The 18362-nt window shown below is 44.4% G+C and overlaps 1 protein-coding gene across 1 annotated transcript in view; it reads right to left on the bottom strand.

The window, feature by feature from the left end:
• Nucleotides 1–1092: 1092 nt before the first annotated feature.
• RAD51B (RAD51 paralog B) overlaps nucleotides 1093–18362 on the bottom strand; it is a 717101-nt gene continuing 699831 nt past the window's right edge. Inside the window, exon 11 of the mRNA XM_072761803.1 lies at nucleotides 1093–8975. Within this exon, the coding sequence (XP_072617904.1) occupies nucleotides 8749–8975 (227 nt within the window). The 3' untranslated portion in view covers nucleotides 1093–8748. The remainder of the gene's footprint in view (nucleotides 8976–18362) is intronic.

Below are 18362 nucleotides of genomic sequence, written 5' to 3'. Positions count from 1 at the left end.
AAAGAAAAAAATTCCTTTTGATGAAACTGAAGACCAAACACACTTTCCCCGAGTTGCTAAGGCCCACATTTCGTGTTTTGCTCGGATTCCAAGGCCCAGTCTGAGGGGCAGGGTTCCCCTACTCTTAAACAAGAAAATGGGACCGAGAGGAAGCCCCATTTGTGCTGTGCCCGTTGCACACCTTCCCGGTGCGAGGACGCCCCCTCCGCCGCGCAGGTCCACACGCACCTGCACCTGCGCAGGAAGGAAAGCCACGCGCTAGTCCGCAGGGGCGGCGCAGGCCCGGGGAGGGAGGGCGCGGCGGCGGGCCGCTCTCCGGCGAGCTGAAAGCCAACTTTTGTTCGACTCTCGTCCCAGTCCTCACCCACCGGCCCTCGACAGGGAGGGGCCGAACCCGCGAAGGTGTGATTTCCCTGAGGGCGCGCTCCCACCAGCCGGCAGCGAGAGGCCCGCAAAGCCCGGGGTGACGGCCTTTGTGCAGCGCCCCCGGGGGCCGCGAGCCTGCGGGGAGGAAGGGTCCGCCGCCCCCCGTCCCCTTCCCCCGTTAGGGTAGGTTTGCGCCGCAGCGCCCAGTGACCCGCACCTTGTCAGCGCACAGTTTCGGACTGAACCCAAGCGGCTGACTCCGCGGGTTCGCGCCCCGCTGGCGGCCTCCGCACCCCCTTCCAGGCGGGCTTTGGAAACGCTTCTGTCCACTCCCCGTTTTCAGACTCTTACTGTGGGGACGAGCCCCCCGCCCCCGCCCCCGCCCCCCTAGACGCGCGGCCCCGGTGACCGAAATGGCTGAGTCAACTCGGCGACACACGAGCGTCCCCAGCGGGCCGGCGCCCCCAGCCCCCTTCGGCCCTCGCTCGGCCCCACAATGCGCCCTTGTGCCGCGCCTGCAGCCAGGCCCGGGGAGCTGGCGCAGGGATGGGGGGGAACAGTCGTCAGATATTTAAAACAGAACCGGGGGAACAAAGCAGGCCTTTGTGCAGCGGGAGCGGGGAGCGGGGAGCGGGAGCGGGAGCGGGGAGCGGCGGCGCGCGGGCTGCTGGGCGCATGCGCGCGGCGGGCCGGGCCGCGCTCGGGTTCCCGAGAGGGTTCCTCCCGGGTCCGCCGCGCCCGCCTTAACCCCTTGCCCGCCGCTCCCCGGGGCAGGCGGACGGACGAGGTGCCTTCCCTCTGCCGGCCGCTACATGTTTAATTGAGAAAAAGAAATAGTCGTTCTCCATGTTTCTATAGGAAGCACAGATCATTAAAAGAAAATGATACACCGATTGGGAACCCAGATCTTAAATGAGCGGGGATTTAATGGGACACTTGGGCCGCGTGAACATGGAGGCATTTCGAAAGGACGCCGCCTTCGGACGCCAGTGAAACCTTTTGAAAGGACCAGCTGCTCTGTTCTGGCCTATGCAGGCTGACCGGCCGCTGTCTTCCTGTTTACAGTCGCTGGGAGCTGGAAGATATGTTGGTTATGGTCAAGGTTCTGACTCCTGTTTGGGGTGGGGGCTGGACGATGTTTAGTTTATTTTTTTTAAATAAATAGAGGTAGAGTGTGCATGGTACAAAGGCGAGATTGGGTCACGAACTAAGGAATGTCATTAACTTCATCTGTGCGCTAGAGGTTTTTTTCTAGAAAGAGAGGGAGGGAAGGAGGAAGGAAGGAAGGAAGGAAGGAAGGAAGGAAGGAAGGAAGGAAGGAAGGAAGGAAGGAAGGAAGGGAGGGAGGGAGTTGTTGAGCACATTTTGTTGGGTTGGGGGAGTTCTCTCCAGCAGCATAGACTGGGAGTGACTGGCGGATGGGACGTGCAAACTACTCCATTCTGCTTTGCACTAGCAGTGATCACCTTTCCTTGGTACGTAATGAGGAGTGACAGGCAGAGGCTGCGGAGGTTAACTGCAGATTTATTATGCTTGACTTATCCAGATGAATGGGAAGGGCGGTCTCAAACCACCAGGTGATTCTATAGCCTTGCAAACAAAGCTCCTAAGCCCAAGTCCAGCAAGGTTAGATGGACAGCCCCCAACAGAGCAAGTCAGGGGAGTGGAAGGAATCCAAGGGACACCTCATGACATGTACACTAGGACTCTGCATTAGCTTACTCTGCTCTGCCTGTGTACATACATCTGAGGAATTTATGGCTTTCTCTCTCCTTCATAGCTTCGTTACCAGGTGGTCACAAGAAAGCAAAGAGATATCTCTGTGAGGTCATCTTGGCAAGAAGCTCCCTTACCGTCCTTGACTTCCAGGTCTCCAGGGCAACCACTGCTGGGATGTCATAGGCACCAGATCCTGTCCCTTAGAGTCCACATCGCAGGAAGGACAGATAAGCAATTTCTTGGCAACTGTCAGGTAGCAGATTCATTCTCCAGTGAGAATGATGTATGTGGTTTTTTTCCACTCTCTTCCATATTCTGGCCCAGAATTCTTCTGGGCCTAGGATATAGTCTAAGAATGTACCTTGGGATCTGAGTTAAGAGAATCGTGTGAGGAGGGACTTGGAGAAAGAAGTACCTTGTTCTAGACACAGGGTTAAAGTAGTTTTTCCTTCTGGCCTCCCAAGCCCATAGCTCATTTCCTCTCCCTCTTCAAGCTCAATAAAGGAAGTGGTGGGGGACAGTCTCCAAAGCCCCCAGCCTTTCCCTCCTGATGTTTGTGTGCTGTTTCCCACCTCTTGAATCTGGGATAGCCATAGTGACTTGCTGGACCAACAGAATACAGTGGGCCACATTCTAGAACTTCCAAGCCTTGATTATAAGAAGCTTTCTGATATCTGTCTGGGTCTTTTAGAAGCTTTAGTCCTGGGACACTTGCTCTAATAACTGGCTACCATCCAGTAAGAAGTCCAGGCCCCACAGAGAGGCTGGAAATAGGTTCTGTCATCAAGAACCTAGCTGAGCTCTCCTCCAAGATTCACATGACTGCCAGCCTTGTGAATGAGTGATACCCATGTGGCTGTGCAGCTCAGCAGAACCTTGGGGTGAGTCCAGCCCTAGCTACCTTTTGGCTGTCACTGCAAGAGGTCCTGAGTGAGAACCAGCTGGCTGAGCCCAGCCAGCACAGCTATAAGAGAGAATAATGAGTTGTTTTTAAGGTACTACGTTTTAGGGTGTTCTGTTATGTAGCAATAGGTAACTGAACAGAAATGAAATGCTGGGTGGAGAGTGAAAAGAGAGGAACTCCTGACAGTGTGGTCACTTTGAGGGGTTCTGTTTCTCTTTTTGTCCCCCTAGGTACCCTAACAGCACCTGTTCTTTCTGAGCCGTGCCTTTCTGAGCTGGCACACAACACACCAACCTTGTACTGCTGCTGATTGTCGCACATGTACTCAGCTCTCCCATGTGATGGTGGACACCCTGATGGTGGACTCCCCTGAGGGTAGGGCCTGTCTTATTTGATTCCTACCCTCCCTGGTACTGACAGATTCACCAAGCTGCACTAGGTGATACACACGGAGAGTAACTGCTGGAACAGTATCTCCAGGTGCATAAATGGCTTGGCCTCTGATCTTTGACATTTAATACCTGGTATCTCAAGTCCCTGCTGCCTGGGCCCACCTAGGAGCCAGCCACACCATGGGGGAGTCTGAACCCCCCCCAGTACTCTGGCCACTTAAGGGAAGGAGATCAGGGCCAAGGGGACAGTTGCAAATCTCCTGATTGGATTTGTCCCTCTGGAGGCTTTAGAACCAGTGAGAGGACACAGCGACAGCTCTGGGAGCCAGAGGAGGTTTGTAACTGTGACCCCAGGACTCATTAGTGGAGCTCCCAGGAACAGCTGAGAGCCCGTTGTATGAAGGACGCTTCCACATGTTCAAGGCCTCCCCCCAACTGTCCATTGTAGGACATGAGTGTTTAAGCCACGCCAGGGTCAGTGGTGTGAAGAACCTGGTGCCTGCTCAGGGGCCCTGCTGAGCCCAGTGCACTCTCAGAGTTTGTGAGAGAGGAAGGGGAAAGGCAGTGCAAGGGCAGCTCTGGAGAAATTCCTTCATCCTTTCAATAAACATTCAGCTGTGAGCCCCACTTGGCTCCAGACACTGGGCATGCAGTAGGAGGCAGTCCCTGCTTCCGGGTGAAACATCTGGGGGAATTGTATCTCAGGAATTGTATCAATGTCACCTGTGTCAGCAGAGCTTGGCTGGCACTGAGGATCAGGGGAACTGTGTCTTCCCTCTTCATTATAGCTTAGGCTCCGGACTTCATTTAAAGACCCGGAAATTCCTGTCCTGTGAAGGTGGTAATAGGTGTGGGCACTAATGCCATATGATCTGAGTTCAAGTCCTGACTTCACCAGGACTTATTGGCTATATAATCTTGGCCAAGTTGCTTAACCTCTCTGAACCCCATTTCATCTCAGCAATGTATGGAGAGTTGATGAGACCCTGCTGGCAAAGCAAGCACTTAGCTCCATTCCCATAGCTTGTTTTCTAACCTCCGGGAAGACTGGGCAGATGGGTAAATATCACAGGATATCATGCTGGGAAAGCATTTCTGAGACAGGGTAGCTGCCCCTGCCCACAGGTATGAGTTGCCTTTGCAACACGTCCGTGCACTGTAAAGAAATCCGTGAGGGACCACGGCCCATCTGCACCCACCAAGCATTTGCTCAAACCGCAGTCCTCCTCTCAAGCAGCACACCTATGTTATGCCACCATTCAGACAACACTGTCAGCTAATCATTCTGAGTATGGAGTATGTTCTCTGGTGAGAAGCTGGGCCCTCCATTTCCTCTCGTTTTTCTGAAAAATGCCCACTTTACCTCATCTTTCGGGGCCTCCTTCCTGACCAACAGGCTCAAAGTAAGTGAAGCTAGAGCCCGGTGTCTGGGAAAGATTCCAAACCCCTGGTGTTTCCAACACAGAGAGGATATACTTACTGTAAATCTTTACTCTCCTTAAAGTAGTTTAACAGAAATAAGGCATTTGATCCTTCCTTAGTACATCTCAATAGTTCAATTTGCACTGTCATCTGAACTCAGGACATAGAAAAATAAAACATAAAGCCTTCCTGGGACTACTGGTTTATCCATCATATTCTATTACCTTCTAAGAAGTCTGTCCAATTAGCATATCTGATTGCTTGAGGAACACCTGGCTGGACTATTTAGGTGGTAGCAAGGGATGGATTGGCTTATTTTTCTCCCCAGATGTAATTCTTTGGGCTCTCCACCCAGGGTCACCACTAGCTCACATGGCATGTACGTGCAAGTGAGAAAAAGACGCCCCTTCCTTTGTGTGGATGCAGCCCTGCCAGGGGGCACAGCGTGGCAAGCAGAGGGAGGGCAATGAACAGCCTACATGGCTACATATGGTAGCCCTGCCTCTATGCATACCAGCAGGGTCACTAGCTCCACTTTCTCTTCTTGGAGCTGTGTTTGCTAGAGGGGGACTGGGAAGGGGGTCCTCACTGCTGTGTGTTAGAGACAGGTTTCCCAAGACCCAAGAGCAATACCTTAATGCAGGCAAGTTTTGAGGTCTGAGAGACTTTCGGGGCGTTTGTAGTAGGGGCACTTTTTCAGGGATAGAGAGCCCAGTCTTTGAAGTTAAGACAGTTCTGGGGGCTGGGACAGCTGGTCAGTCTGCCCACAATCCTGCTGGGAAACCTGACAGCAAATGGCCTTGGATTTGCTCATTTGGATGCTTTATGGTAATTTCCAAGAACTCTTTCCCCTCTTCTGAGAAAGAGAGGGTAGATTCATGGCGCTAGTCTCCCCTTGTCTGTGGTTAGGACATCTGGGCACAGGAGTCTAACCCATCTCTGCTTTCATATCTAAATCCAATCACCTGTCAAGAGGCTGGCCTTTCCTGCTTTAATGAGTCCATTTATGGAGTTCTCCACGGTGTGATCTGTGTGGGGGGAGGGGGTGAGTCCGGCAGACTCCCTGTGGGATCTCAGGGGTATCATCTTTCCTACTTGTGACCCGGCAAACTCACCTCTAAAATGGAAGGACCCGCAAGCAACACTTCCATATCATGAATAGACTGAGGATTCATGACTTTAAGTTTAGTTAGATTTTTTGGTGTATGAGTACATTAACAGACCCAGCACCAAATCCCATTAGTAACCAAGGGTTCTCAGGGAATGTGGAGATATTTGTTCATTTCCTAGTTTATTCATTCAACAAACATTTACTGCATACTACCATGTGCTGGCTCTGTACTAGGCTCTGGGTGATGATGTAAATGAGAAAAATATTCTCTTGTTTTCTGTTTCAATCCCATTTCCTTGGGAAGGCTCCTCCCAAGAAGGAGGACCCCTCCCTGACTATACCCTCCCTCGGCTCGGGAGCCCTGTGTATATTCCCTTTTGGTAGACAGCAGTGTACTTTAGTTACTCCATCCATTTCTATTTTCACCACTAGATAGCTTCAGGAGCAAAAGGACCGTGTCTGCATTCATCAAAATGCATCTGCACTAAATTCTGGTGCCATGTGGCCCCTCAAAATATGGGTTGACTGAATCCATTTGTTCCCCACCTTGTATACTAGATCAGAATGGCTCTTCCTCCTGTGATACTACTGTGTTTAGGAAATCTGACTTCTGTGGAGGATTGGATCCCAAGCAAGGATTCATTTGTTCCTAGAGGGTCAGGGCCAGATGATTGTCAAGGCCCCTCGAGCTTAAAGCCAGCAATTCTAGGACAGATGGGGCTCTAGAAGCCTGGACAGTAAATGGATAATAGAGCATGAAGATGGGCCACGTTAAAGGCATGCTTGTGGAAACATTGCAGGTGCCAAGGCTCCAGACCTAATAATCCCTTCTTTACGAAAGGAATAAAGATGTGAACTGGGAATGTGGCTCTGAAGAGGAGCCTCCTGAAGGTCTGAGGCTGACCACCCTCCACTTCTAGCACATGTGCTCCAGTTAGGGGAGACTGACCTTCAGTGGGTCTGCCAGAGGCAAGAGGAGAGAGGGGAGTGGAGTTATGGCTGTTGGCCTGTCTCCTACACCTGAGAGCGCTGTGTCTGGTTACAATCATTGTCACTGTGCACAGAACCGAGGTCACCATTGGAAGAAGATTAGCTGGGCCCTGGTTGCTGACAGCACTGTTTTAGTCTTGCCTGACCATTAAATCCTGGCTTTGTTGTTTTGTTGTCAGTAGCAACAGGAGGCAAGGCAGTTTTCTCCATGTTGGGAGCTTATTTTTCTCTTCTTTTGGATGGGCTACAACCAGCCCAGGGTCCTTGCATGAAGGCTGGGTGCCCTGGGCTCCCCATCAAGACCCTAAAATCCACACCCTTTTGGCCGGGGAAGGCAAGGTCAGGTTATTCCACCCAGGCACACTGGGAGTGGCAAGATAAAGGGGGACCTGTGAGTGAGGAGTTAACAGCTTTTCTTTCTTTCTTTTAAAATTTAGATTTTATTTATTTATTCATGACAGACACAGAGACATAGGCAGACTCCCTGTGAGGAGCCCGATGTGGAACTCGATCCCAGGACCCAGGACCACGACCTGAGCAAAAGGCAGACGCTCAACCACTGAGCCACTCAGTTGCCCCGAGTTACCAGCTTTTCTAAGATTGGGCTCAGTTGCCCCACTTTAGTTTTAATGGCTACAAAATATCCCTGGTGGCTGCCTTGGGTATGCTTAAAGGGTGAGGATTAGAGGAAGAAAAAGGAGAGGAAAAAAGGAGAGAAAACAGAAAGGGGATTTAAGAGTAGAAGAGAAAGAGATGGGGAGGGAATGAGAAGAGGAGAAAGGTGTCTGTGGAGAAGTGTGGTAACCCCATTGGCAGCCTCTGGCATCACTTGGGATTTGAAGCCAAAGTGTGTTGACCCCACAGACCTGAATGAAAAAAAATAGGGATTCTTTCTGAAAGGGGCTTTTGCTTCCCATTGGGAAGGAGCTGCCATCCTGGATGAGTGGATAGATGGATGGATGGATGGACAGGTGAATAGGACAAAGACCAGTGGGATAGGATTTGCCAGGGATTGAGTGAGTGAAAGGGGAAGAAATAAAGTGAGAAGTGAGAGAATCCAGTGATGGGGTGAATCATTTTAGAGACTATCAACTATGATATTGGTGCCAAGTGGTGGTTGTGGGAAAGGCGGCAGGGGAGGGGCTTCTATCTGCCCTATCTCTGTCTTAGATAAACATATGACCTAACAGAAATTTAGTAGTTACTATACAAATAGCCTGAAGAAAAATCCCCTGTATCACCCAGTTCTCCATCTCTAGGTCCCTCTTTCGGGAACTCCAGAGCCAACACTGGTCAACTGCAAGGCATCGTGTTGACTTTAACTAAATCCCTTCCAAGACCAAGTGAATTTGGCTTGCATGGACCGGCAAGGGCCTGAAACGTAATTAGAGGAAGCAGGGAAAACACACTTCAGATTAGTTTGAGGATAGGAAGAGTTAAAGGCCTCAAAACTGTCAGTCACTCCTCTTCAGGCATTTAGAGTATTAATTACTCCGACAATAGCAAATCATTGAGTACATGGTCTCTTTTCTCCCTTCAGTAAAAAATGTTAAGTATGGACCTATTCCCAGGGAAGGCCCAGTGGGAATTAGGGTCAGGGTCAAGGGTTAGGGGTCAGAGGGTTATACTTTCCAAGCCTTGGATCAGTAGTGTGGGTAGCTGGCACAGGGGTGAGCAAAACGTTTTTCATGGAGGTTCCTTATCAGAAACCAGACTGCACAGAGGGATGCCATGAGTCAGGTTATAACAGCTAGTGGTAGGATGAGGTCACAAGGGGCATTATGTAGAGGCTGCAGGGTAAGGGTGCCATTCTTTGGGCCCTGCTACTATAGGAGCCTGCTGACTCACTTGGAAATCCCAGAGCTCCTAGGTAGACCCAGTCCAACAACCTGCCTGGGTGCATTCTCAGGTAAGTTTGGGTTGCATTTAATGTCAACAAAATAATAGGAAAATACTGGCCTTTTCTGCAAAGAAAATGCACGATCATGTTCAGGCCTCTGTAAGAGTTGAAGAGTGAGGAGGTCTGGTTCCCAGAGAGGTGTAAACCTTCCCCAAAATCTTGGAAGGGGCCCTAGAGAGAGAGGGAAAGAGAGGGGTTAATTCGGACATAGTGGCTCCAGAGGTGTTGGCACTGAGTTCCAATATGGGCAGAGGAAAGGTACATTATATTTAGAGCAAGGGTCAAGTGAAACTCTAGGAAAAACATCAACCATGTAGAGTGAATAGGCTGTCATGTTAGAAGTCTCTAAGGGGCCTTAAGTGTTCCTTTGATCAAGGGGAAGACACAAAAGGTGCACTATGCAGAAATAACTTCCCCAGGAAGGCAAGTAGGTTTAATGGGTTTTCATAGAAGGGTGGAAGACCATCTTTCCCCTCTCAGGACAGGGAGATGGGGACGCTGGACCCAAAGGTTATGTGTTCACTTTTATGGTTTTCATTGTGGCCTAATGTCTATCAGGATAGACAGCCACTAACTCTTTGGTTCTTGTTGCTTGTGGATTTTTTCCACTCTTCCTTTGGCTTCCATTTCTAAATCTCCTGTAGCCTGAGGGAGGCTATAGTACACAGCCCTGTCTAACTTTCTTGACCTCAGGAATACCTTTATATAAAACTAACCTTTTAAACCTTTAAAACCTTCCTCATGACTTTTCCTTCTTTATTATTTAATTATAATTTAAATTATTTTCGATTTTTAAAAACATTTTTCTTTATTCATGCTATTTGTCTTTCTAGTTAGAAGATAAAAATGCCTTCTCTAGGGTGTATATCTCAGGAGGGAAAATTTTTTTCCTTGTGTATTGAGCCCTACTGGCCAGGGCCAAATGCTCAGTAGCTTGTATGAACTTGACCTTGATCTCAAAATGATGCTCATCCTCATTAAGTGGTCTACATTTGGTCTGCTACTTTCTTAGCCCTCAGCCGGTTGTATCTGTTGCTAAGATCTGGAGGGAGGCATGTGGATTACCCTATGAGGCACAGCAGCTAAACCAGGAATTCCAGTGTGGGAATAGGAGACAATAAAGAAAAGGTAGGTTTGGGGAGGGGGCACTAATTATCTTAGGGCTGCTGCTGTGGGGTAGTCTGCTGAATTTGAGTTTCTGATTTATACGGCCCTGCATAGTCAAAGCTAGGCCATGGGCAAACTAAGGAGATATCGGAAAGTGGTCTGCCTAAAGTCATACAATTAGTGGGCAGTACGTTGTTCAGTTAGGGACAACATCAATAATTCTATAGTATCAGGGTCTTTGTGGGAAAAAGGGAAGAATTTAACAAAAGGATTATTTAGCAAGGTTTGATCAGGCTCAAGGGAACTAACAAAAGTGGTGTGATACTTAAGGTTTAATAACATTGAGAAGACGTTACCATTCCCTAAATCTGAAGAGTCAAAAGAAAAAATAGTCACTAGAACCTAGAAAGAGTACCTGACAAAACCTATAACCTATGATCTCTGGTGGAATAACAAAACCAATCCACAGTCACGGTGATTTGGCAGGTAAGGAATTAGGGGAATAAATAATCTTCCTGCCTTCCAGTTTCCCACTTGTACCTCTCTTTGGCTGAGCACAACTAGAAACCAGAGCCCTATTGATGCAGTATAGAAGGTTAATCCTCTAAGGTACGGGGCAGGATGAAGGGTGGAGAGTAGATCTGGAGAAACAAATAGAAACTATCTAGGCACCTGGGAACACAAGTGAGATTTGTTTTAATAGCCTCCACCTTTTCTTCCTTTCTCTATTGTCCTACTTGTTCCTGCATGGCTTGTAGATGCTAGAATCTTCCTGCTGCCTCCATATACCCTGGGATCCCCAGCTAAGTCATTAGTGTCTGACTTTTGGGCATGACTTTTCTCACCACTATTTCTTTATCAAAATCAGGCCTTAAGATTTCTGCTTCTGGCCATGACAGAGCAACAGGATCCCGATTTACTTTCCCACCATACACAACTAGTAAACTAAACAAAATGGATACATTGATGGCTTTAGATACTGCATAACAGGCAGTACAAGACTGTGATCTCCGAGAAAAAGGAAATAAATGAGATGGGTCCAGTGATTGCCTCAGTTTCTGATTAGAGACATATTCTGGTATAGAGCAGGAAAAGGAATACCAAACTGTCTGGTGGTCTTGCTGAGTTAAAAGACAGAACCTGAAGATCAATGAAACTTTGGATGGAAGGTGTGGGGCAGAGTTCTAGAAAAGTGGGGTGTATGTGGAAACAAACTCCAGAAATCTGAATAAAGTTCTCTTGAGTATTTGCTTAATACTAAGATGTACACAGAGTGAAGCTCCATAAGACTGGGCAAAAAATGATCAGAAGCTATCAGCTGAATAAGAGTTCACATGGGACTGATAAATGTTCAAATATCAACCAGTTGGATCACTCAGGGCATGTAGTAGAGACCCTGTAAGGGTAATGCCAACTAGTATTTTCAAGCAATTTTCTCTAAGGACAATTTAGACCAACTCTAAAAAACTTAAAACATGCCTCTAAAGGATTGATCTTATCCATAAATAGCCTAACTGCCTTCCAGATAAAAAGTTCGACATTCTTTATTTTATTTTATTTTTTAAGATTCTATTTATTCATGAGATGCAGAGAGAGAGAGAAGCACAGGGAAACAGGCAGAGGGAGAAGCAGGCTCCATGCAGGGAGCCCGATGTGGGACTCGATTCTGGGTCCCCAGGATCACGACCTGAACGGGAGGCAGATGCTCAACCACTGAGCCACCCAGGCGCCCTCAACATTCTTTAAAGAGAGATAACAAAACAAGACAATAATGTAACATAAAATATCTGACATCCAATGAAAAATCAATAGAATTATCAGGCAGCAGGAAAATGTGACCCATGACTAAGGAATAAAAAAATACCAGTCAATAGAAATAGACTTTAAAATGACAGAACTGGTAGAATGAGTAGACAGGCACATGAAAACAGCTATAATAAATATGTAAAATATGCTTAAGGATTTCAAGAAAATCATGAATAGAATGAGGAATGAATGAGATATGTATACTTAAAAAAGAACCAAATGGAACTTCTGGCAATGAAAAAAAAAATACAATATCTGAAATGAAAAGTCAGTGGATGGAATTTAAGACAAACTGGACACTACAGAAGAAAAATAAATGAAATTAAAAACATAGCCACAGAAACTATCCAGAATGAAGTGCAGAAAGGAAAAACACAAATGTCCAAAAATCTTTCAAATTTGATAAAAACTATAAGCACTTACAGACCCAAGAATCACAATGAAGCCCAGCAGAATGAACAAACAAAACCAACAAAGAAAGTCAAATTGCTAAAAATTACTGAGAAAGAGAAAATCTTTATTTTTATTATTTTTTTTAAGAGAAAATCTTTAAAGCAGCCTGATGTAGATATATCTTATGGAGGCACAAAGATAATGGCAAACTTCTGATCCAAACTATGCAAGCCAGAAGACAATGGAATGACATCTTTAATGTGCTGAAAGAAAAACTGATCAACCTGGAATTCTGCATCCAGCAAAAATACCCTTTAAAAATGAAGGCATAATACTTTTAGAGATACATGAAATCTTAGAGAAATGTTAAAGGAAGTTCTTTAGGCAGACAGAAAATAATACTTGGATCTACATAAAAGAATGAAGAATGCCTGAAATGGTAAAGAAGAGGGTAAATATAAAACTTATTTTCCATTTTAAAAAATTTCTTTGAAATATTAGAGCAAAAGTGATAACAAAGTACTATGGAGTTGATAATGTAGAGACAAAATGTCTAACAACAATAGCACATAGGACATGAGAGTATAGTTAATAACTCAATATAGATAAAATGAAGTCATAAAGAAGACCCCTCCACCCAAAAGAAGACAGTGAGAGATGAAAAAGAGAAGAGCAAATGGAACAAATAGAAAACAAATAGTAGGATGCTATACCTAAGCCAAACAGATTGTAAGTACATTGTATGTACTTGTAATTAAATGCAAATGACCAAATTAAAAAGCAGAGATCATTAAAATGGGTAAAAAACATATTAAATGAAACCCACTTTTAATGTGAAAACATAAATAGTTTAAAAGAAAAAGAACGATAAAAGATGCACCATCCAACCTTTATCATAAGAAAGCTAGACTATATTAATAGAAAAAGACTTGAGGACAAAGAATACTATCAGGGATATATATGGATAATTTCATAATGATAAAAAGAAAAGTTTTTTAAGAAGGTGAAGAAGGTGTAGTAATCCTAAATGTGTGTTCACCCACAAACAGAGCTTCACAATACATGAAACAAAAACTGACCAAATTGAAAGGAGAAATAGACAAGTCCACAATACTTTGATATTTCATCATTTCTCTTTCAGGAGCTGATGGAACAAATAGGCACAATAATTAGAAGACTTGAACACTTGTTTGCCATCCTAAGGGGACATTTTTAGCACACTCCATGCCACTCAACAGCAGAATACATATTTCTTTTTAAGTCCCATGGAATATTCATCAAGATAGACTACAATTTGGGACACATGCACACACACACACCTCATAATTTTTAAAGTGTAAAATTTTATTGCAAAATAATTAAATTAGAATAAAAGCCAGGAAGATGTTTGGAAAATGCTCACACATTTAGAAGTAAAATATCACATTTTAAATAGCCCATGGGTCAAAGAAAACAATGCAAAGATATTTTAAAATGATTTTAAATTGAATAAAAACAAAAGCATAATGCATCAAAATTTATGGGATTAAGCTAAAGCAGAGTTTAAATGAAGTTTTCAAAAAAATCTTATTAAAAATATTTACTGAAGTATAAATTCCATATTATAAAACTCACCTGTTTTAGGTGTACAATTCAATGATTTTAAGTTAATTCACAGAGTCATGCAACCATTACCATAATTTGTATTATCTTCTGGTCCCTCAAGAAACTACTGTTAAATTCCAGTTGCAATAAAGTAACAGTTGTTAGCTTTTCTGCATACCCATGTACCTAACCTAACATTTTAAAATTGAGATACAATTCAGATAACATAAAATTCATCATTTTAAAGTGTGCAGTTTGGTGCTTTTCACTACATTCACTATGTAATAAAGTAATAATCACTACTATCTAATTTCAGAATAATCCTGTTATCCCCAAAAGAAATCGCATACCTATTATCAGTCAGTTCTAACTCCTTTGTCCCTTATCCCCTGGAAATCATTAATCAACATTCTGTTTCTATGGATTTGCCTATTCTGGACATTTCATATAAGAGAATTTTACATTATGTAGCTTTTTGTGTATGATTCCTTTCACTTATCTTTTGTATGGAATTTTAAAGCTTTAAATGCTTATTTTAGAAAAGAAGAAAGACCCATTTTTGACATTGTTATCAAGACAATTCAATAGGAATAGAATAGTCCTTTCAACTTATGGTCCTGAGACAAATGGATATTTGTATGCAAAAAAAAAAAAAAAAAAAAAAAAAAAAAGTTGGATCCCTACCCCACACCATATACAAAACTAAAAAATGTATCAAAGAGCTAAACATAAAATTCTCAGAATAAAGAATAACAAATCTTTGCGACATTGGATTAGGCAATGGTTTCTTGGCTATGATATGAAAAATATGGCAACAAAAGAAAAAGTAAACTGGACTTCATAAAAATGAAAAACAATTGTGCAAAAATGCTATCAAGAAAGTGAAAAGACAACCCAATGGAATGGGAAGAATATTTATTTATTTATTTTTAAATATTTTATTTATTAATGAGAGACACTGAGAGAGGCAGAGACATAGGCAGAGGGAGAAGCAGGCTCCCTGTGGGGAGCCTGATGTGAGACTCGATCCCAGGGCCCCAGGATCACAACCTGAGCCAAAGGCAGACGCTCAACCTCCAAGCCACCCAGGTGCCCCAGGAAGAATATTTACAAATCACATATATGATAAGAGATTTATATCCAGAATATGTAAAGAACTTTTACAATGGAACAATAAAAAGACAAACATTCTAAATTTTGAAAATAGGCAAAGGATTTGAATAGACATATCTCCAAAGAAGATATACAAATGGCCAATATGCACATGAAGAGATGCACAACATTTTTAGTCATAAGGAAAATGCAAATCAAAATCACAATGAGATACTACTTCACACCTACTAGTATGGCAGTAATAAAAAAGACAATTTCAAGTGTTGCAAGAATGTGAAGAAATTCACTCGATATTACTGGTGGGAAAGTAAAAGATACAGCTGATTTGGAAAACAATTTGATAGTTCCTCCAAAAGTTAAACATAGAGTTACCATATGACCCAGCAATTCCACTCTTGGTAATGTACTCAAGAGAATTAAAAATACACGTTCACCACAGTAATACATAAGTGTTCGTATCAACATTATTCACATTAGCTAAAGAGTAGAAACAATCAAAATGTGCAACCAATGAATGGAATATTGTTCAATCATAAAAAAGGAGGAGATTCTGATTCATGTTACAACATAGATGAATCTTGAAAACATTATGCTAAGTGAAAGAAGCCAGACACAAAAGACCATATATTTATAATTCCATTTGTATGAAATGTCCAAAAGATGCAAATCTGTAGAGACAGGCAGTAAATTACTGGTTGCTTGGGGGTGGGAGGAGGGAGGAACAAGGAGTGACTACTAATGGGATTTGTTTCTGGGATGATGAAAATATTCTGAATTAGATAGTAATTGATGATTGATTACATGACCTTGCGAATATACTAAACAAAACAAAACAAAACACTGAATTAGGCACTTTAAATGATGGGTTTTATGGCATGTGAATTAAAAAAAATAAGAATCTGGGGTCCCTGGGTGGCTCAGTCAGCAGAGTCTGCTCAACTCTTTGTTTCGGCTCAGGTCATGATCTCAGAGTCCTGAGATTGAGCCCCATGGCAGACTTTGCACTCAGCAGGGAGTCTGCTTGAGATTCTTTCTCTCCCTCTCCTTCTGCCCCTCCTTGCCCATGCTCTTTCTTTCTCTCTCAAATAAATAAATAAATAAATAAATAAATCTTTTTTAAAATAAATAAATCTTAAAAAAAAGTAAGGATTCGATAGAAATGACTATATGCCTCAATATTGATAAATGATAAAGTTTTAATGAGCCACTCTTTACAGGAATACCTGATTTAACTTGGGCCAACCCTTCCTGCCAAAGGCTATGGAATTTATTTTCTCAGAAAATCTGGCTCCTAGGACTTTTGATTTTATTCTCAGCTGTGATTGCTACTGGGCTGCCTCCAAAGCCTGAAGAATCCTAAAACAGGTCATGCAGATTGAATTTGTTTTTTTAGGATCTATGCTAACTTTCCTGCTGTATGAATTCTTTAAAATCCATTGTTATCTTTTTCCCATAGCCAGGCTCAATTGGAAGGATAAAAGACGACAGTGAGGCACTTTACAGTTTACAGAAAGCATTTTCACATTCACCGCTCTTTTGATCTTAGGCATTTACATTTAAACGTGCATTATGACTGGCTACACAGTGGCTGGCCCTGAACTTTAGCCCCGATTTCTCGGACTCCAAAAATCTAGTCTTTCATAGAACAAGCCAAATGCGTTTGTGAACAGGTCATGGAGAAAAGGCCTCCCATTCAGCCCTCCAAGGATATTACACAGGCTCTTTGGCATTTAAACAACAGCTTCCGCTGAGAACCCTCTATTGGTTTGAATTATGCAGAATGACCCCCGAACTAGTCATGGGGAGCACCCAGAGATTAAATGGCTTGGTCCAGTATGCTCACCTCCTTCATCATGCTATTTATGGACTCATTTTCACTCCTGTGGGGTCACAGACTCCCCCAGCATGCTTGGGCATGTGTGTGTGCGTGTAAAGACACACACACACACACACCTCTCTTAAGGGCTGAGAACTGAGTCACCTGGCTGCCTCCTCCCAGCAGTGATGTGATCTGGACTGAGTCCCCCCTTGTATTTCTTCCCCCCTCTTTTTTTATTATGGTAAAACATGCATAACATAAAATATACCATTTTAACCAATTTTAAGTGCACAGTGTCCTGTGACATTGTTCACCATCTGTCGTTTTCATCTTCCCAAACTGAAACTCCGTATCAGTTCAACATGAACTCCCCATTCTTTCTCCCCTCCCTCCCCTGCCTCTGACCCCCCCAACCACTGCTCTACTTTCTGTGTCTATGAATTTGAATACTCTAGGTGCCTCATATAAGCAGAATCATACACTATTTCACCTTTTGCAACTTGTCTTCTCGCTATCAAGGGGTCATCTGATTCCTGAGCTGGCCCAGGGGACCGATGTCTGATGGGGTGACCAGCCCAGGAGGAGTGACAGCGAGTCCTGAGCACAGAAACAGCTCTGATCAGAGTCATGGGGGCTCTCTCATCCCAGCAACAGCTGGAAATTCTTTCTGCTCTTCTGCAGGCTGGGTGTTACAAACAGGAGACTTTGCAAACTCAATCCCAAACACAGGAATTCTCCCCTCGTCTGTCTGTCTCCTGGGCCCCAGCGAGACAGCTGTACTTCCCACGCAAGCAAGCGAAAGCATTCAACTGTGAGAGCCCTTTCCTGGGTCAGCTTGCTCTAGCTTAGCCTTGAAAGATAACACAAGCACCTCCCGAGAAAGGACTATTTTTCTGCTCCAGGTTGTGTGGATGTGGGGTAGAGGACTTTGGAAATGTCCCTTGCTGCTACCAGCAGCAACGGCGCCATCTATGCCATCCCAGGTTAGAGTGGCGATGGGGTTTACACAGCCAGTTCTCTGAAATTTACCAAAAGGATTGGAGTCTTACACGCCTGATCCTTCCACTGGCTTTTGTGAAGGTAAATGAACCAATTCCTTCTGAAACTGAAAAACAGAATCCTTCACTGGATTTGAGGTAAGGCCACAGCTAGATTGGAAGCAAGGAGAGCTGAAAAATGCATCTAACAGATTCTGGGTTGTCCCAGGCCAAACCAGGTGATAGGGGCTGGGTGCATACTGTGCCGTGGGTGCCCAAGCACAAAGATCTGCGTAAACTCTTGCCGAATGAAAAAGCTTGGCTTTCTCTGAATTCCCACAAATGACCTATGTGACTACCCAGTGTGGACAGGGGGGTGGTGTCCTATTTGACTTTGACAAAACACATTTATTTGTTTACTTTTATATGGTGCATTTCCTTATAGGAGCTACAAGCCTTAACAAGCTCCCAAAATCTTCCTGCAATGAAGATAGTGCAGGAGGGAGTGCAGGAGATGGGAAGTCCTCTTCCCACCCCTGCAGAAGACCTAGCTGGAGGAAAGATTTACCGTGGGTGTTGAGGGTTAGAGGGGTGGGAAATTTCAAGAAGAACAAAGAGAGAGATTTTTCACTGGAGATGGTGGGGGTGATGGCATCCTTTGCTAAAAAAAGGCGAGGAAGCAGTTTCCCTAGAGGTTCAAAAAACAGGACTGTACTCACTGTTGGCTATTTGATGTGGGCCTGGGGGTGGTTGTGATGG

The sequence above is a fragment of the Vulpes vulpes genome, chromosome 6 (genome assembly GCF_048418805.1).
Source record: "Vulpes vulpes isolate BD-2025 chromosome 6, VulVul3, whole genome shotgun sequence".
In the NCBI taxonomy this organism is placed as follows: Eukaryota; Metazoa; Chordata; class Mammalia; order Carnivora; family Canidae; genus Vulpes; species Vulpes vulpes.
Note: the sequence above shows the minus strand (reverse complement) of the source record. Positions and strands in the feature narration are given on the sequence as shown.